This window comes from Thrips palmi, unplaced genomic scaffold (genome assembly GCF_012932325.1).
Source record: "Thrips palmi isolate BJ-2018 unplaced genomic scaffold, TpBJ-2018v1 HiC_scaffold_16, whole genome shotgun sequence".
Classification (NCBI taxonomy): Eukaryota; Metazoa; Arthropoda; class Insecta; order Thysanoptera; family Thripidae; genus Thrips; species Thrips palmi.
Genome location: NW_023144625.1, coordinates 3,216,973 through 3,237,639, shown reverse-complemented (window position 1 = coordinate 3,237,639; position 20,667 = coordinate 3,216,973). Strand labels below are relative to the sequence as shown.

Here is a 20,667-nt window from a genome sequence, read left to right as displayed (position 1 = left end):
TGCGCGAGGGTCAAGCTTTAAGTTACAGACCTGGCCCAGATCGCGTTGAGTTGTTTTCCCATGAAGTAACTTTGGCGCGCTATTACGTTTGCGATATCGAAAAATCGTGTTTCACGGCCCACCCTAATGTACAGATTACACCAGTGTACAATCGAACAGTTGCTCGTCACCTTGCTAATTTTAGCCGAGTAGGTGTCACGATAGAGAGATTTCACGAAAATTTGCGGAGACGCCACCGAGAACGTAGGACAAAAGATGGATGCTCATGGGTGTGTATGGTGGGAAACAGTTCTGGAGCTTTTTCCGATGAGCGCAGGAGCTGAAAACATAATGCCAGAAAACTAAGTGAAAACAAAACTTGTTCTGAAATTGCACTGTGATTCCAAACGCTCAACATTGCGCTGAGACGTTGAACAGTGGGGCATAACTTACGCGTGATCCATGGCAAGCACCAGAGGCCACTTGTAGTAGACCCCCATGCCTACACGGACAACTAGTGTCAGTGACGAGCCAAGAGCGCTCCAAAAAAATGCCCGCTCGGCCATCCTCCTGCGAACCGGCTTTTGACCTCTTGGCTCCCTTGGACCGACGGTTTGACTTCTCGGCACCTCCCTATTCAACAGAGTTCAGGGATAACGTTCTGTTCGAGGCTGCTCTAAAAACTCAACATTGGAGAGGAGTTTCCCATGCATCAGGTTGAAAAGTGAACATCCACCGGGAGCATGTCTGGAAGGCTCCTCTCAAGGAGCCTCAGCAACGCAACCTCATGCAAGGCACGCTCCAGGTGGTCTGTACCAGTGGGCCAAAAACCCCGCGGGGGACTGGTACGCATTTCTGCCAGACAGCCACTAGGGCAAAAAGCTATGGCAAATTCTGTAAAAAATATGTGATTATTCTCCGTAGCCCTCTTATCAATATTTTCCGTATTACCTTACAAACTGTATTCTCCGTGAGACCGTACAGTCTCCTCCATGACCCCTTGAGGTGGCCTCACAATGAGTGTCCACCCATGTCCGTCCTCCGATTTTTGGCACTATTTAAACCACATGTTACGGGAAATTTTTATGCAAATTACTTTCTTTACCATTTAAACCATCACATGTGAACTATTCTCAAGAAAACCCCAAATTTTTGGACGTGGCCTTACCTGACGGCCACCTTTACAGACTTTATAGTAGTTCTTTCGAGAACACTGTAAAGTCCAACGGAGGAAACTGTGAGATCCTACGGAAAATACTGTGAGTTCCCGCGGAGAATATTGATAGACTACGGAGAATCTTGGCAAACAAATTAAAAGAATTTTCCGTATCTTTTTTCTACAGTGGCAGCGGGCGTGTTTTTCAGGACTGCACATCTTTTATTTTGCACCGGGCTTCTGGCCCACGTGGTACATGGGGGGTCGAGGAATGCTCCAACATGAAGAATGCTATGCACACACTTCTGAGTTAGAGTTACGGGAAGCAAAATGTTCTGACATGAAAGCTCCTTTGATCTGACCTGAAGTGGCTTCGGAGACCGACGCATCCACCGCGCCCATATCCACATGCTCAACTGGCACACGGCAAAACACTGCAAGTCCACTGCCATAGACCACAGCTGGATAACACACTGCACAAAAGACAAATACCACGTAATGCTAAAATAGGGAAGGCACACAAAATACAAACGAACAAAAACACTCAAAAAGAAATGTCATAGGATGATTTTAAGGGGAGGTTCTGGTGAAAATCTCGCTATTTTCCAAATGGATTCCACTGTCACAGTTGGTTCGGAATATAAAATCTTTCTTTGAGGAGACTAAAATTTGACCTTTGAAGGCACATGCCAGTCTCTGAACCCAGTCGAAGAGTCTTTTTGAGCCTATTTTGGCTGTATCTTTAAAAATCTTCTTGCGCATACTATTTTGTCAAAGGTTGACCTTGACATTTTTCACTTCTTTGATTCATTTTCAAAAGATGCCGGCATGCATAGCTCAAAATTTCCATTACATTATTAATTGTAAGCTTTTTAAGCTGAAAAGTCTCTAAAATTTGTCTATTTTGTACATCTTTGGTCAATAATAGTGAAATGCTTGGTTAGAAAGCTTGCGAATAAAAATGTAATTTACGTTTTGAGTTCTGCATGCCGGCATCTTTTAAAAATAAATCGAAGAAGTGAAAAATGTCAAGGCCAACCTTTTACGACAAAATAGTATGCGCAAGAAGATTTTTATAGCTATAGCCTTAAAAGGAGAAAAAGGATCTGCGACTGGGTTCAGCGCACAGAATGTGCCTCCCAATTGAAAAATTTTAATTACTACTTGGTAAGACATCAAATTTTTAACAAATTTTCACAGTGGGACCTATTTAGAAGAAAATAGCATTTTCACCAGAACCTCCCCTTAAAGAGATGATAGGCATATGATCAGAAACTGCAAACTCACAGTACTACTCCTGTTTTATTTTAACGCATGGCTTTATCACGAAATTGAGCGTACGCATGAGATGCCTGAATTAATGCGCAACAACGAACATTTTTGTTCTGTTAAATACGAACTCGTACATGTTAGAACGAATGCGTCATTTTGTTGAAAGTTATGCACAAAATACCACACAGTGACACGTAAAAAGTGGTTTGGAGACGCGATATTGTAAAGCTATCCCTCCAGCTTAGTGCGGAACTCACAGTGGGCGCCCCCCGGGGCCCGAAGTTGTTGATATACAGGAGGGTGCGCCACCACGCCGCCCGGCAGTCGTCGCGTTCGAAGTCCATACGCCACCGCCCCCCGGGGCCGCTGCTCCACGCGGGCAAGACCACAGCCTGCACCACGTCAGGGCCGCCAGTTGCGGCAAAAACCTGATTCCATGCGGCAATGCCCAGAAATGTATCAACGTGTGCCGGTCACTGAAAACTTTTCCCCGGGTTACCACAGTGCTGACGAAAACCCAAATTCTGTCATGTTTGATTTCATCTGCATCTCAGCAAGGCAAAGAGCTAGAGCTTGCTTGCATGCACTGCTAGGAATATAGGAGATTCCACACGGAAAATGAATGCATAATCTAAAATAAGTGCTTTTTCAGTAAGTTCAATTTGTGTGCTGTAAAACCTGATCGCTCGCCGGAGGGGTGCAAGAAGGCGTGCATCGTGTCCTGCGCGCACCATCAGGAACCCGGAGAAGAAAAAAGTGCACCATGCCATTGTGAATGCAGTCCGCATCCACGCGACCAGTAGAGGAGGACTACCGTCCGCCAAAAGCACATTAACAGAAACGCGCATACTTTACTCTAAGAGTCCTTGATGGGTTGGTGATGAATAAACTCGAAAAGGGGGCCCAAAAATAACCGTAACTTTGAATACATTTTCTTTTCCCCGCCCAAATCACGAATTTGTTGACATACCGTTTGTCTTGTCGAGATCAATTTATTGTATTTGGGGATATGTCTACTTCGGCAACTTCAAAAATTCAAGACATGGAGAAGTCTGCTATGAGAATGCAGAGAAGACTGAAACGTCTAGGTAAAAAATTGACAAGACAGCTACGGAAACATTTGGGTTTGAGGTACGGAGAGTCAGTGAGCTAATTTATATAATACGTGCAACGCCTTCCCATGACCCCCTCCGATTTCGACCAAAATTTTTTTCTGAGATGCCCTTATGGTAAGAAAAAACATCCTAGAATTTTAGGTCGCTAAAAATTTTTTGGCCGAGAAAACACGGTTTTCAAAATTTGCCAATTTTTTTACTTAATTTGGGAGTTTCTTTACTACTCTGAGGTTTTTAGTGCTAAGTGGCTGAAAATTGGTATTCTAATGTAAAATTGCCCAGGGAACAAGAATATGGTCACAGATTTGACCTCCGACCAATATCTTGAGAAATACTTACCCAAAACGACCAAATTTTACCGAAAATACCCAAATCTTGGGGAAATGGTCATAAATATTTTTTATCCACGATCCGTTGACGCAGTCTTGTAAAAAAAGGCTAATAAAGCCAATGAGCACACCCCCAGGTTCCTAGCTCAAACCGTTTAGAAGCTGTAAGGCGTCAAAGTTGGAGGTTTTTTGAGGGGGCCTGAAAACCGGCACTTTTGACCTCCTCGCTCAATGTCCGGCACCCGAGCCGTACCAGCCATGATCGTTGCTTTCGAGGGGAGGTCTGCGTGCGCAATGGGAGTCAAGAAGAGGGTAAAGCGGCACAGCGTTTCCGAACAGCGTCCCCTTTTAGAGCGCCTGAACAGCCGAGGGTTGATAAGCTCACCAAAGGGCGCTTGGGAAGCCTCGCGCCGCTGCACCGTGGGCTCGCTGACAATGCCATTCGGTTTAAGTCTAATACTGTCGCCCTCGACAAGCTTCGGATTCTGTTGGCTGCCCCCTTCCTTCTCTTTCCCACATGGTCACCCCGTCGCCCGCGACCCCTCAACCTGCCCCCAATACTGGATATATTGTGTGTTGTTTCGGATGAATTTCACGGAGGCTGTCGCCCTTTTGGGAAGCTTTCTTCGGAATCTGTCGGCGTTTCCCCCGGTGGTTTTCTCCCTTTCCCAACCCTAAGGGGTCGAGGGCGAGGGGTTTGAAAAGTTGGGAAAGGGTGGAAAACAGCAAGGGCAGCGGTTCTCAACCTTTTTCGGCTCCCGACCCAAAAATGGCTGCCAAAAATTTTCGCGACCCCACAGCCGTAATGTCGCGACCCAACGCGACCCATGACCCCCCCCCCCCCAAAAAAAAAAGAAAATTATTTTTTTAAAATGTTTAAATTGCTTTTTGTTTAGCTTTATGTCTTTTTGTTGTAAATGAAAGAAAGGTTAGTTTTCATAGCCTTATTTGACTTCAAGTGGCTGCCCTGAGCCTGCATTCTGCGCACCAGCTTGTCGATGCGCGGTTCGGTATTTTGCGTCACCGCCAAGCGTAGATCTCCTTTAACATCCAGCCTGTTTCTGTGTTTGATTATTAAATAGACCATGTCAAAAATGACGATTCAGACAGGTATGTTGTAGCGAAGGGCAGTAGGACACGTACGGCCCACGTACGGATACGTACCCGCCATGCCCCGGCCTCCCCAAGCACGGCAGCAGGCCACCCGAGCCGAGCCGCCGCCCCGGGCCGCAGTGAAACTTTTCTGCAAGCGACTGTACTCAACAACTGATGTCAAGGGGCCCCCTTTTTCCCTGTAAAAACCCTCTTCCCCCCTTTTTGCCGTAAACAGATGCTAAGACGCATCCCACTGCCAAGGCAGACGCAAACAACTCTGGGATTTCCCTTCGCGGAAGCGCCAATACCGTAAGGTGCCAGGGACCACTGGTGACCCAGGTATACGCTTCGCGACCCAAGGCGACCCCCGTCACCACGCCGCGACCCAAAAAAAAAATTTCCGCGACCCAAAATGGGGTCGCGACCCCAAGGTTGGGAACCGCTGAGCAAGGGGCAGCCGAAGACTTGCGATTCTCTTCCGAACCCTCCTGACGGCGACAGCTTGAGACCATAACCGAACAAAAGCTTGAAATTCGTCTGAAACAACACACAATTTATCCAGTGTTTGGGAGGTTGAGAGGAACCTCCCAAACACTGGATAAATTGTGTGTTGTTTCAGACGAATTTCAAGCTTTTGTTCGGTTATGGTCTCAAGCTGTCGCCGTCAGGAGGGTTCGGAAGAGAATCGCAAGTCTTCGGCTGCCCCTTGCTGTTTTCCACCCTTTCCCAACTTTTCAAACCCCTCGCCCTCGACCCCTTAGGGTTGGGAAAGGGAGAAAACCACCGGGGGAAACGCCGACAGATTCCGAAGAAAGCTTACCAAAGGGCGACAGCCTCCGTGAAATTCATCCGAAACAACACACAATATATCCAGTATTGGGGGCAGGTTGAGGGGTCGCGGGCGACGGGGTGACCATGTGGGAAAGAGAAGGAAGGGGGCAGCCAACAGAATCCGAAGCTTGTCGAGGGCGACAGTATTAGACTTAAACCGAATGGCATTGTCAGCGAGCCCACGGTGCAGCGGCAGCGAGTGCTTCCCAAGCGCCGTTTGGTGAGCTTATCAACCCTCGGCTGTTCAGGCGCTCTAAAAGGGGACGCTGTTCGGAAACGCTGTGCCGCTTTACCCTCTTCTTGACTCCCATTGCGCACGCAGACCTCCCCTCGAAAGCAACGATCATGGCTGGTACGGCTCGGGTGCCGGACATTGAGCGAGGAGGTCAAAAGTGCCGGTTTTCAGGCCCCCTCAAAAAACCTCCAACTTTGACGCCTTACAGCTTCTAAACGGTTTGAGCTAGGAACCTGGGCGTGTGCTCATTGGCTTTATTAGCTCTTTTTCTACAAGACTGCGTCAACGGATCGTGGATAAAAAATATTTATGACCATTTCCCCAAGATTTGGGTATTTTCGGTAAAATTTGGTCGTTTTGGGTAAGTATTTCTCAAGATATTGGTCGGAGGTCAAATCTGTGACCATATTCTTGTTCCTTGGGCAATTTTACATAAGAATACCAATTTTCAGCCACTTAGCACTAAAAACCTCAGAGTAGTAAAGAAACTCCCAAATTAAGTAAAAAAATTGGCAAATTTAGAAAACCTGTGTTTTCTCGGCCAATAAATTTTTTAGCGACCTAATATTTTAGGATGTTTTTTCTTACCATAAGGGCATCTCAGAAAAAAATTTTGGTCGAAATCGGAGGGGGTCATGGGAAGGCGTTGCACGTATTATATAAATTAGCTCACAGTGATATTTTGAGTTTGAATTGCGACTTACCGGAGCTGCGAACGAGTTGGCTCCTACGGAGAGGGCTTCTTGCAACAGGAAATGGTGGAAGACAACAACAACGACACACATGTATGTCTTAAAGCCTGCCAATCCAGGAATCGTGCCACTTCCCATGGGCTTCGTCAGATCAGCCCATTGGCGGCGCATCGAAAATGCAGACAGAACTTGCAGCCCTAAAATAGACCACAAAGGGAGTGGTTTCACAATTTACAAGCTACACTGAGAATGAAAAGGTCTTGATTAAGACCAAATTCTTGGTGAGGTATACTTTATCACCCAAAGCCAAGGTTTCCACACCCCAATTTACGCGATGAAGGATGTTTCAGCTGCATGGGATACATGGTAAGGTCGTACTATCACCCAAATTTGGGTAATTATGGTTTTCTGGGTGATAAAATTATTCTCACCCAAATTTGGGCGATGAAGAATACCGCAACCAAAAGTTTAGTCATTCATTCTCAGTGCAGAGCTGTGCGGGTATGATAAATGATTCTCCGAGTTGCAGGCCGCAAGAGTTGGAATGTACGACAGTACCTTGAAACTTCTTCAGGTCAGCTACTCCATTTGGATCAAGCATGCTGCCAGCGAGGACCAGCAACCCGATGAGCACTGCTACACTGCAATAAGAATAGAAAAGTACTTCCACCTTCGGTACACTGCAATTTGGATGGAAAAACTTCACGCCAAAATATGGGCGAGACATTAAAGTCTCGCCAAGATTTGGTCAGACCTGAAAGTCTCGCCAAAATTTGGTCAGACAAAAAAGTATCGCCACTAAACGGTCAGACACAAAAGTCTGACCCCAAAATGGTGAGACTTTTGTGTCTGACCACGGCCTTTAGGCCGTAACCATCCGGCGCATTACGGCCTTGCGGTGGTGGTCAGACACAAAAGTCTCGCCATTTTGGGGTCCGACTTTTGTGTATGACCGTTTAGTGGCGATACTTTTTTGTCTGACCAAATTTTGGCGAGACTTTCAGGTCTGACCAAATCTTGGCGAGACTTTTATGTCTTGCCTCTGGAGTGGCGAGAAGTCTGACCTTTTGGATTTGCAGTGTAATGACAGGATTCTGTCTACAACATTCATGTGAGTCAGGAAGAGACACCTATGCGGTAAGGCATGAATATCATCCGTTTTACAAGCTTTATCCATCCGTAAAAACTGCGTTCGAACAAAACTGTCCGCAGTACGGATGCTTGTGTCCGAAAGAAGCTAAGCGACTTTAGTGTGTCGAAGATATGCAACAAACTTGTTAAGACGTCACATTCGTTGTGTAGTGTAGGCAAGTGTAGGCCTCCCAAGGAACATTCTGGATCCGCGCTTGCACGAAAAACCTTAACTGCACTGGTAAAACTAAAGCGTAGTATTACCCACTGTTTTCAAGCGTAATCAGTTTACGCTTGAAATCAAGCGTAACAGGCTCATCCGCCAAGATTCCCCCTATCTAAATGCATGGGGGAATTTCTAGCCTATGCTTGATTTCAAGCGTAACGTCTTCAAGCATAACTTTATGCTTGACTCAAGCATAGAGTTACGCTTTAGTTTTACCAGTGTGGCTTGCAAGTAAACACTTACAAATTCTTAGGCCAAGTACACACTTACATATGCATCTGCATGGCATGGAGTTATACGGCGCCAAGTATGCATTTGTAAGTGCGCTGCCAAGCATGCATTCGTGTGTACTTGACCGCGTTCGTAAGTACAGACAGTTACGTCTGTAAGCCGACTCACCCCGCGAGGACCATCCTGGTGCTGCTGCCGTCCGTGACGTGGTGGCGGCCGGGTGCAGAACTTGGGGTGCTCCACCGCCGCGGCCCAGCGCACGTCCCCGTCCGACTGGGGATGGCGCCGCGCCGCGCGGTTCACGGCCTCGGCGGAGCAGGACGCCGGCAGGCACACGCCGAAGCGCAGCCTGCCCAGCGGGACCACGGCACGGTGCTGCCCGTGGCCCTGCGGTCGGGAGAGGGAAGGTTGCCTCAGAGAGCGCTAACGCAAAATTTCAATGGGAACCTACTTCAATGGGAAATTTGTACACATTAATTCGTGGGATATCTTAGCTGCTGGTCAAAATTCTCCGAAATTCATGAAATTAAGTCGACAAAATAATTAAAAAATTACTGAAGAACATTCCTAAATTCGTGGAGTTTTTTACTTTCAAACGTGACACGCACGTGGTTCACATTGGTAAGCGTGGAATATTATTGGATCACGATACAGTGAGACTGGGTAAGCTTTCATCACCCAAATTTAAGCGATAATAATCCTTTCCGACTATAGAGTGATAAGGTTCATCTGACCCCAAATTTAAGTCATCACACTAAATTGCTTCATACTTTTAGTGCGCACATAGGTTTTGCACAAGATCGAGCATGCGTGTGAAACGCGTGAATACGCGCATTTCAAAACGCATGCACACTTTTGTGCAAAGGTTATGCACGTAAAACTACTTAGTAATTTAGTGTGCTGCTGATGACTCATTCATCGCGAGTGGCACGTGAGGATCGATGCTGAGAGGTCGGCCAAGACCCCCCTCTTACTTAAAATGTTAATAACCCCAACCCCAACACTGTGGCAAAAAACTACGGAAAATTATGTAAACAGCTTGTGGTAATTCTCCGTAGCCTTCTGGTCAGTATTCTCCGTAGGCTCTTACAGTATTTTCCGTAGGACCGCACAGTATTCTCCGTAGGACCTTACAGTGATCTCCCTAGGACTATACAGTCTTCCAGGTCCTACGGAGAAGACTGTGCGGTCCTACGGAGAAGACTGTGCGGCCCTACGGAGAATACTGTAAGAGCCTATGGAGAATATTGATAAGAGGGCTACGGAGAATCCTGGCAAAAAAATTAACAGAATTTTCCGTACCTTTTTGCCACAGTGCGAGTGCGCGGCATCGCACGTATGGTGCGCGATGACATGGTAACTCGCTTGGGTCAAGCATAGACAGACATGCACTTGAAGATGTTACCAGGGGCGTAATTAGAGTCGACTAAAAAGGGGGGGGGATACGTTACATGATGCATACCTTTAGAGGCAAACTTTGTCAGTTTCATAGTGATGCATCAAAACAGTACGGTAAATATTAGCTCAATTACACAGTACCATATCGTTAAAGTTTCGTTAATTGCGTAAACAACGTCTACGCATCAATACAATGAAACAATCCGCGTAAAAGCCGAAATTTTTGTCTCATGCTTCTTAACGGAAGAGCCTCTTACGCTTGATTTCAATCGAAAACTGCACTGTAAAAAATTATTGTGAATTTACGAAATTTAATTTACAAATTCCTTGTAAAGTAACAATAACATTTCGTTATATTATGAAATTTATTTGTAAAGGCCGATTTATGGATTATTCATCACAGAAATCTTCTTAATTTTATGAAATTTGTTTGTGAACATCGCTTTATGAAATGGTACGAACTAAATACATCTCAAAAGTGACGATATTACTACAGTTAGGTCACAGAAATATGAAATGTTTCCTAAAATTACAACAAATCCATGGGTAATTTCGTTGCACAAATCGCTTGTAAAATTACGAAATAGGGTGATGCCTTCGTCATTTTACAAGATGTCTCATAGAACTACAAGATATTTCATAGAACAAAAAATTCCACTGAAACAAGTTTATCTTCATTTAATCAGCGTGACAATGTTGAACAAAAGTGGTCCACGTAAATTGAAACTTGTAAAAAGTTTGTGATTTTACAAACTACTGCGTGAAGAAAAATTCATAAATCGATAAAAACATAAAAACGTTGTATATTTACAAATAATTCGTGCAACGAAATTACCCCTAATTTGTTTGTAAATTTACGAACAAATTTTTTATTTACAGTGTGATAAAGCTTCAAAACAGGGGGTCAGATGTTGATTTTGGTTTTACCAGGCTATTGCTGTGTTCATAGCATTTGGAATCACAGTGCCCTACCTTCATCATGGCGTGGACGTTGGCGTAGGGGCCCACGTGATCCACGGTGCCCCAGGCTGCGGTCCCCGAGGCGGTGGAGGGGCGGAAGGGGTCGGTGCGCAGCGTCACCAGGCAGTACTGCGGCTCCACGGGTGCAGCGGTGGCGTGCGGCCAGGCCAAGCCCAGGCACTCGTCGAAGTCGCCCAGGCTGTCCGTCACGCCGCGCAGCAGGCCCGGCGAAGGGCCCGCGCTGCTGGCGTCCAGCACTGGGAGGGAGAGGCCATGCTCAAATCTTGCGCCTATGTCTAATGATCGTCGTGGAATGTCCTAGCTTGGAATTCCCACGACATTCACAGTGTGCAAACTTTATATGACTTTTACCGAAGGGCAAACAACTTCAAAAACTTTTGTACACCGTTCTTCCAAGTTATTTCACGTTATTGCACTTACTTCTAGACATTTGCCAGATACATCACGTTATTTCGCATTATCTAAGGTTATTTGCACGTAATTTCATGTCACGCTTGGTTATTTCAAGGCAAACGTACACAAAAATTCAAAAAGTCAACCTAACCTAGCCTCGGCATTTGTGATTTTAGACCGTACTGGCTGCATCACTGCTAGAAAAAACCAAAACAAAAGTACAGAAATTTCTGGCACATTTTTTAGTAATAACTTATTGTACTTTCAAAGTCTAACAATTGTTGTACAAAGTACAATGAAACCAGCATGACGAGTGCTGTGCAGTCCAGGCCTCGTTGTGGTTTGTACATTTCTCGTTGTACTTTATGCAATCCCTGATGTTCCTATTTTATACAGTTTTTGTTGTATTGTTGTTGTCCCATTCACACTTTCTTCTGCACTGCAATGTGCTTGCAGGCCTGCTCCACCTGATCTAAGAGGACTTCCCGAAGGGTTTTTGGAGCTGCCAACCTGTTCTCTGTGGTTCACTGTCATGGACTTACTTCTCGCGGCCCAAGCCGAGTGGTTGTGAAAATGTTCCATGACCAGGCGGCTATCCGCAGCGCACTGTCGATCCTCGGGGTGGATGTCTGCCTCGTCAGCCACGTCGGCAAGCCAGGTCCCGATCCACGATGGCCAAGGGACCAGACGGCTGGGAGCGAGCTGCCCTGCAGCCAGCGCACCTAGCGATCACAAAGAAAGGCTTGAAGATTCGGCTTCGCCGCGAACATTCAGACGCAACGTTCGCCGAGAAGAGCCCCAGGATTCCGGCTTAACCTGACATTCACGGAGAGCGAAGCCTCAAGATGTAGCCTCACCTATAACTAGATCGTTCACAGACTCATGATTCAGGTTCACATAATCACATAAGACGTTCAAAGAGAAAGGTCTCGGGATTTAGCTTCGCATATAAAAGGGTCACAGAAGGCCTCCAGGTTCAGCTTCACGTTTAACATTCACGATGAAGGGCCTCAAGACTTGACATCCAAGGGAGCCAGGCAGCCGCATCGATAACAAAGCACCTTCCTTTCACTGCAGAACTTTGATGAACTGACGGGGCTAACGGTTAAGCCGTATTCCACCTCCGAAATCTTTCCCCGAAAAGGCTCAAGATCTGAAAGAGCCTGAAATCCGGCGAAATCCTACGAAATCTTGTGCGTGCTGCAGAAATCTAAACTGAAAACTTGAGTGTACTGAGTACATACATAGGTTCTCAGTGTAGTACATCCAAAGTAGTTTTCCCCTCGCAATGAACATGACCATTGAACATTTCACTCACCTGGTGAGAGCAGCATCCACACGAGCAGAAGCATCTTGGTACAATGCTGACTCGGAATGCTCTGAGTGGAGCTGATACTGCCAGCCCCGTCTGCCTTCTCAATCGATTCACGACGATGCCGATATTATATAGCGCTTTCCCCTTTCTCCCCAAATAAAGCTCGACGCGGGAATTGGAATTGTAATACGATAACCTCTGCCGACGTGACTTAAAGAAACGACTCCGACAGTCGTCGACTCTTGCACTCACGTCACGTGACCCTGACCCATCCGGAGAAAGCTCAGTTTTCTGATTTGAAACGCTTCTAATCCTTGCTAAAGAGTCGTACAGAGACCAAACATTGCGGGAAAGTCAGTTAATTTTTATTTGCCATGATATCCCCACTCTCAGCCTCTTGTTGACTTTATCGTCAGTAACTAGGTACTGCAGGCTACAACAATAATACTTAGTATTTACTTTTTAGATACAAACAATTTACTGCATAAAATTATGTAGGAATTTTTTTGCCAATACGTACTAACAAAAATGCAGATAATACGAACAAAATTCCAAAGTACATATGTCTGTTGCACAAAAACCAGAGGTACTATCGACAAAATGTCAATACCATGTGGTAACAGTCATTGTCTGTCTGAGAGTGCCCTCCACTGCGTATAGGATTTCTGACTAATTACTTTCCGTTTAAATGGAAAACAGAGATATCTCAACTTTTCCTAAACTAAGTGGAATTTGGAGACAAGTGGAACTATAGTCAGCAGAGAGTGTTGGTCCATCTGGTGCATCTTTTGGACGTACACTGTCAGAAAATTCCGAAAAAAAAATGGAAAAATCATGGAGTTTTTCCGAAACTTTTGCATGAAGCTCTCCATAAATGCAAATTCCGGGCTTTCTCCGAAAATTTTCGGAATTTTGAACAAAAATGCATGCTTCACACTGTGGCAAAAAGGTACGGAAAATCCTGTTAATTTTTTTGCCAGGATTCTCCGTAGCCCTCTTATCAATATTCTCCGTAGGCTCTTACAGTATTCTCCGTAGGGCCGCACAGTATTCTCTGTAAATCCGCACAGTCTTCTCCGTAGGACCTCGAAGACTGTATAGTCCTACGGAGATCACTGTGCGGTCCTACGGAGAATACAGTGCGGTCCTACAGAAATTACTGTAAGAGCCTACGGAGAATATTGATAAGGGGCCTACGGAGAATTACCACAAGCTGTTTACAGGATTTTCCGTAGCTTTTTGCCACAGTGCACTATCACGAAAAAAGGTTTGCAACCAGTTAAAAAATGAGGGAAAGGTAAACCCCTACTTGTTTACCTCAGTTTTCATAATATTAAGGGTAAGCTACAGGATATAAGTCAAATGAGCTCGAAAAAGATTGTCCCTTCTTTGACCATTTCAGACTAAAGAACGCTTCAGCGAAGCCCTCTTTAACCATTCTGAGAAAAGACATGCATTTTACCTCCCATCAGGACCCAAGTAATGCTCCGAAGAACATCTGTTTAAGCCCTGGGAAAATCTCTCCGAAAAAAAATGGAAAATGAATGGCGTCTCCATGTACGTGATTATAGGGTTTTTCTCCATAAAATTTCGGAGCTAATTTCTAACAGTGTAGCTCTTTTTGGCCCGCCCTTCTATTCAAAAAATAGGGGGAGGGCCTATGCATTTGCCTTTGTGTCTGTGTGTTGTTGTTGTTGTTGTTGTTGTTGGCGTCTGTGTACAAGGAAGGAGTTGAGCTAGAGTAACCAGATTTGGAGGGTACTTCAGGAGTACCGTCCAAACAAATAATCCGGTGGTGCAAATCCCGTCCGGGTCGCACAAGGGCTGCTGCAGGTGCATCATGGTTTACATGAGCGGGAGGGGGATTTCCGCCATTATTGGTGCTAGCAGGGCACATAGGGGTATTTTTGGAATCGGGGCGACGAGACAAGATGAATGGACCTGGTCCCGACCCCATCGGCCGCTTTTACAAGTTGGCCAGATCAGGATCTTCAAAAAAGGGGGTCGACCGACTAAAAAAATTTATTGCAGATTTCGATTGGTCTCAGCAAGACGTTTTCAACAAGGGGTCGGAAAGGGGGTCCAGGAGCCCGACTTCGTCTATTAGTCACATCAGGATCTTGAAAAAAGGGGGTCGACCGACTGAAAATTTTTACTTAGGTTTTGGATAGGTCTTGGCAAGACCTCTTCAACGAGGGGTCGGAAGGGGGGTCCAGGAGCCCGCCTTCATGAGTTATGGGAAAAAGTGCGACGGACTCGTTTTGCGCTCCTGCTGTGCCTCTATTGCCAGGAGTTGCAGTAGCATGGCAACTATGGGTATTTTCGGAATGAGGGCGAAGAGACAAATGAAATGGGCATATTCTAAGGACAGTTGGAGTAAAAAGTGTAAGGACTACTGCATATTAAGAATAGAAGGGCGGGCCTAAGTCACGATGGTACATCGATAACTTTGCTTTACCCGCTCACGGGGTGTGTGATGCGAGCGGGCCGAAGGCCCGGGCCTTCGACTGGTCAAGTTGGGTCTGATGCGAGGGCCGAAGGCCCGAGGAAAGGCCGCCGGCAGGCCAAGCTGGGCCGGCCCCTTGTCGAACCGAGTTGCCGGCGCAGCGAAGCGGAGCTGGCAACTCGGTTCGACGGAAGGGCGGGCCCTAGCTTGTTTCCGTTGAAGTTCAAAACGAAAGGGGGTTACACTGTGAGAAAAAAGTACGGAACATGTCTGGTCAATAATTTGCCTGGACCGTCCGTACTTGCCAACTACGGAACGTTCCGTACTTTTTTCCGTACTTATTTACATTGGTTCATATGGAGCAAGTACGGAACGCTCCGCACTTTTCTCCGTACCTCCGTACTATATTTTTCTGTTCCATTTCTGTACAAAAGTACGGAACTTTTACAGTGTAAGTTAGCCTTTTTGTTATCGATACTTAAAAAGGTGATTTATTTCCTATTAACAATATGTTTAACGGAGTCATGTTGACTTGATCGAGTTGTTTCCATTTTCCGCTAAATTGAGAGTGTAAAAGGGGTAAAGATGAGTTATATCTTTTTTCAAAGTGGATTTTCTCCTTGACTGCTTGGAATTGAGTCAAATAGTTTGGTGCCATGATGCAAACCACTTAAGGCCCAACGATAGAAGTTCTGAACGCAAAGATGTGACTAAACTGAGTTTTTCCCACTTTGTTTCGGGCATCTGCAGGTCGTCAGTTTGCCGGATCGCTGGCGGTGGGACCTTGACCTGCCTCACTGATGCCACCGATGACGATATTCGTCGTTTAGCACTCGATTCACGCGTCACCACCTCAGCCGTTCGACCTGCTCCCGGGAGCAATGACTCCGTACCCGAAATGAGCGGGGTTCTCTAAACAGATATCTGAACACGAAGTAAATGTGACAGGGCAGGTACAATAATACTTTTACATTCTTATTCCACTGTCTGCCAACATTTCATTCAACTGTCTGCCATTGCCATTAATCCTTATCTCTTGGGGTTCCACTTGATCGACTCATCGGTAGCTACAGCTTTCTGTGAGAAGTCTGTGGTGTTTCTCAATTCTCGGTTTCAATTTCTCATTACTTCAACAAGAGAACAACTTGGTTGTCACTAGAGTTCTGTAGGTTTGTTCCTGTCCCTTCACTATGTTCCTGGATGGCATGGAATAGCCCCTTACCTATCTCTTTTGAATTAACTTTTTTAAAGAATTTAGGGTTTCATGTTCATATTTTTTGAAAGCACTACGTAGTCTTCTAGTAGCCCCAGAATTCAGCCTCGCCGAGATTTCATTCAGAAATTTTCCATAGGATTTTGATGAGACTTTCTTAAGTCGTAGGACTTGAAACCGTGGTTAGCCCAACTGGCGTGGCTGTCTAACTGGCTTGCCTACTCTCAGTTTCACAGGCGCTACGGCTATATCCCTCTTTTAGAGAGATGCATTCTCTATTTTAATATAAGGAAGCTACAATTAATCCAATGTTTGATTGAATTTTCAATCCTTTTTAGAAATTAAACAAATTTTCAATTTTTTCTCCAGACTATCACCATTCAGCATCATCCTCACTACCAGCAGCAAGCATTTCAACAGCAGCAGCCATATCCAATCCAGCAGCAGCAAATGCCATCTGCATATCAGCCTCAGCCGTTTGAGTACCAACAGTATGGTTATGCTGGTTACAATGGTTCCCCTCGGCAACATCAGAATCAAGTTGTCCAGGAAGAGTCTTCCCGTGGGCCCCTTTCCTTGGATACCAAGCATCTTGTTTGTTTTAAGAGCTAAGCCCTGTGTTTATGTCTTGTTTTTATATTTGGACCATTTTTAGTAGCTAGTTTTTGACGGTTTTATTTTTTTTTTTTTTGTGTTTTGGTCAAGCAGGGACCTTTTTTTATTTTAGTTCTGAAGATTACATGCTACTTGGGTTTTTTCAGTTTTGGACTTCATCGATGATTTAAAGATGAACATTTAATGCACTTTTAGATTTTTATTGTTCCACCCCTTACCCTTCTCATGGGACCAAGTACCGCAACTGAAACACGACGTCGTACCACCACCCTGGTGGCCCCTGGGCCCGCCCCTACCGCCGCCCCTACTCCCTATTCTACCGCCCCCCCCACCCCCTACCGGTTCTCTTGTAAAGGGATTTCAGAAGGACTTCAAGAGGACATGAAATGTCTTTTTTTAAAGGGAATGTTTGAGGATCATCCCGAGCTCAAAAGATTTAAACCTAACACAAGTCCGTTTGGCTCCTGCCGTTCAAGTTACGATACCAGAATAGGGTTTTAAAGGTTAAAATGTAAACCCGATCAATAGCTAAAAAGCTGGGCCAGACCTGAAATTTTGGGGGCTTGTTCGACTAAGGGTAGGTGCGCTCTGAACCAAGTATCACCAATATGAAAGGCCCACCTATTTTAGCAAGCTCTATTTTTGTGAAGTTTTAAAAAATATTTTCCCAGTTTTTCACTTTTTTTCCCAATTTTTTTGCTTTTATGGATACAATCGTCTATAGGTAAGCCAAGAAACCTGGCTGGTCCCTTTCTCATTACACATGCCAAAGCCAAGGAATGCGACATTCAAAGTTGACAAAAGTTTCAAATCGCTATAGAATCTGAACGGTTTGGAGTTGCTAAAGAAAATTGCAGAGCCACTCAGAGGATCCTGAGTGGATTTACACCTATTTTTTGGGCCCAAATTTCCCTCAGGGCAGGTTGCGGGGGGGGGGCGGGGTAGGGCGAGGGAAATAGGGTACAGCTAGACATCCCAAGAGAGACGGAAAGACTGCGCGCCCGGGTTGGCTGCCTACCTTCACGGGGCGTCTCAGCCGATTCGCGCGCACAGGTTCAGTAAAATTGTGTGTAAAATTTGTGGGGATGTTCCTGACCACTAGGGCTACCTTCGAGCCAAATTTGGTCGAAATCGTCAAGTCACCCAGATCCGTGTAAATCTTATATGGAATGACCCATCTGGTACTTCAGTGGGATCCGGGACTTCGGCTTCCAGGGGGACTTACCCTTTTAGATAGGGCTACATGGGGTGGAGGAGGATTTCGGGAACGGATACAGCTAGGAGGGCTGCATGGGGTATTTTTTGGGAAACAGGGCGACAAGCAAAAACCCAAAGGTGCCAATTTCGAGCGAATCGGAGAAGTTTGGACCCCGGGGTTTAAAACCCCGTGGGGGGATTTTCAACATTCTTTTTATTCGAGTGTTTGCGTGGTGTCCCTGACGGGTCGCTGGGATGTGATTTGGAGCTCACATCATCCAAACTAGGTCCATTTCGTGTCTGTTGCATCCACCTAGCGTCCACCCCGCGTCCACGCAAGTCCGCGCCAATCCACATTTCGAGCTTTCTCCAGTCGGCATCCTGATCGCGTCCACTTCATCCCGAGCAGCCGCAGACGGATCATCCATTAAGCATCCGACACATCCAGGAGATCTACTGACGTCTAATTCACGTCCACCACGTCCACATAAATCCGCAAGGGGTCCACATTACATCCGCAAAATCCACACAAAAGTGACTGGGCTGCAACACCACATCTCCGTCAAGTCCAACACATCCACGAGACACCTAAAGTCCAGATGAAGTCCACAACATCCAAACGTTCATAATCCACATCACATCCAAGCCACTCCAACACATCCAGACTGCATCTACCACATCCAGACTGCATCTGCCACATCCAGATCGCATCCAAAGTACATCTATCTCATCCCGATCGCATCCCAAGTACATCCACCACACCCAAAGTGCATCCACCACATCCAGATCGTATCCTAAGTGGATCCACAACATCCGGATCGCATCCAAAGTGCATCCACCACATCCAGATCACATCCAAAGTGCATCCACAACATCCAGATCGCATCCAAAGTGCATCCACCACATCCAGATCGCATCCAAAGTGCATCCACCACATCCAGATCGCATCCAAAGTGCATCCACCGCATCCAAAGTGCATCCACCACATCCAGATCGCGTCCAAAGTGCATCCACCACATCCAGATCGCGTCCAAAGTGCATCCACCGCATCCAAAGTGCATCCACCACATCCAGACCACATCCAAAGTGCATCCACCACATCCAGATCGCATCCGTAAAGCGATCTGGTTGCGTTGAATGCGATCCGAGTGTAGCGGATGCGTTCAGGATGTAATGGATGTGCATAGGATGCGTTCATGGTGTGATAGATGTGCATTGGATGCGTTCAGGATGTGATGGATGTGCATTGGATGCGTTCAGGACGTGATGGATGTGCATTGGATGCGTTCAGGATGTGATGGATGTGCATTGGATGCGTTCAGGATGTGATGGATGTGCATTGGATGCGTTCAGGATGTGATGGATGTGAATTGGATGCGTTCAGGATGTGATGGATGTGAATTGGATGCGTTCGGGATGTGTTGGATGTGCATTGGATACGTTCAGGATGTGATGGATGTGAATTGGATGCGTTCAGGATGTGTTGAATGTGCATTGGATGCGTTCAGGATGGGATGGATGTGCATTGGATGCGTTCGGGATGTGTTGGATGTGCATTGGATGCGTTCAGGATGTTGTGGATGCACTTTGGATGCGATCTGGATATTGTGGATGCACTTTGGATGTGATCTTGATGTTGTGGATGCACTTTGGATGCGTTCAGGATGTGTTGGATGTGTATTGGATGCGTTCAGGATGTGATGGATGTGCTTTGGATGCGTTCGGGATGTGTTGGATGTGCATTGGATGCGTTCAGGATGTGTTGGATGTGCATTGGATGCGTTCAGGATGTGACGGATGTGCATTGGATGCGTTCAGGATGTGATGGATGTGCATTGGATAAGTTTAGGACGCACTCCAGATGTCCTGGTGGTTTCGGAAGCCAAGTGGAGATTGTGGATGTTGTCTGGACGGTTGATGCCTGTGGACGAGCTGGACTTAACGAGGATGCTGTGTGGACCATACCTCGCGTGAAGTTTAAGAGTACGTATTGTTCTTGCTCCTCTAACAAGGATGTGGTGGCCGAGTGAGTTAAGTTGTTGGCTAGTATGTGGAAGGTACCAGGTTCAACTCCCGGTAAAGGCTCACCAGTTTCGAGAAGTTCGTCACTCATCCAGGCAACATCAACACGACGAGTCGACAGGCTACAAGAAAGATCCATCCCATCCGCATCCGGAGGTCGTCCAGCTCACCCAGAGTAAAGGAGTCATCCATCATATCCAGAATAGGCCCTAATCACATCCAAATAACACCTTGGATGTGAAATGGATACGATCTGGATACGATGGATATGTTTTGGATGCGTTCGGGATGTGCTGGATGTGGTTTGGATGCATTTTGGATGTGGCGGATGCATTCTGGATGTGAAGGATGTGTGTTGGATGCGCAGTGGATGCCGGGGATGCGATCTGGCTCCGTTAGACACATTTTGGATGCGCAAGGAGAGCGTTGGATGCACTTTGGACTGCATGTGGATAGGTTGGATGAGAAATGGATACGTCGCAGTTGTGGATGGTCTGGATGTGCTCTGGACGTGTTTAAGACGTTGTTTGGACATCATTGTGGACTTTGCGGATGCTACCTGGATCGATTGTGGATCGATCGAGCTCGTCCTATTCGCATCCAATATGAAACAAATCGGATGCGATCTGGACGTCCAATCCACGTCCCCGCGACCCGTCAGGGGTCTGATGTTTTTGAGGGTGCTGATGCCGAAAATAACATCTTTTTTGACCCAGACTCAGGTTTAGGGCTAAATGCGCGAAAACCCCACATCTCTAAATGTACGGGGCGGGCCAAAGTTGCCGATGATATCGC

At 46.2% G+C, this 20,667-nt stretch overlaps 2 protein-coding genes across 2 annotated transcripts; both read right to left on the bottom strand.

Moving 5' to 3' along the window:
• Positions 1-211: 211 nt before the first annotated feature.
• Positions 212-8,364, bottom strand: LOC117642453. The gene is made up of 7 exons (XM_034380691.1): positions 8,332-8,364; positions 7,263-7,345; positions 6,717-6,901; positions 2,665-2,835; positions 1,498-1,608; positions 433-612; positions 212-319 (listed from the first exon to the last, which is right to left on the bottom strand). The coding sequence occupies exons 1-7, from the start codon at positions 8,343-8,345 to the stop codon at positions 212-214; spliced, it is 852 nt and encodes a 283-aa protein (XP_034236582.1). The 5' UTR covers positions 8,346-8,364.
• A 74-nt stretch (positions 8,365-8,438) lies between these two features.
• Positions 8,439-13,160, bottom strand: LOC117642449. The gene is made up of 5 exons (XM_034380686.1): positions 12,383-13,160; positions 11,607-11,786; positions 10,663-10,907; positions 8,554-8,679; positions 8,439-8,444 (listed from the first exon to the last, which is right to left on the bottom strand). The coding sequence occupies exons 1-5, from the start codon at positions 12,414-12,416 to the stop codon at positions 8,439-8,441; spliced, it is 591 nt and encodes a 196-aa protein (XP_034236577.1). The 5' UTR covers positions 12,417-13,160.
• Between the last annotated feature and the right edge of the window lie 7,507 nt (positions 13,161-20,667).

Excerpts from the sequence above, each read along its gene's own strand:
- LOC117642453 (XM_034380691.1), bottom strand. Across the intron at positions 2,836-6,716 it reads CCAACTCGTTCGCAGCTCCG|GTTTTTGCCGCAACTGGCGG; the intron begins GTAAGTCGCAAT and ends GCATGGAATCAG. Across the intron at positions 1,609-2,664 it reads GGCCCCGGGGGGCGCCCACT|TGTGTTATCCAGCTGTGGTC; the intron begins GTGAGTTCCGCA and ends TCTTTTGTGCAG.
- LOC117642449 (XM_034380686.1), bottom strand. The coding sequence starts at position 12,416 with ATGCTTCTGCTCGTGTGGATGCTGCTCTCACCAG. Across the intron at positions 11,787-12,382 it reads GTGGATGCTGCTCTCACCAG|GTGCGCTGGCTGCAGGGCAG; the intron begins GTGAGTGAAATG and ends TGTGATCGCTAG. Across the intron at positions 8,680-10,662 it reads ACGTCCACGCCATGATGAAG|GGCCACGGGCAGCACCGTGC; the intron begins GTAGGGCACTGT and ends TCCCGACCGCAG.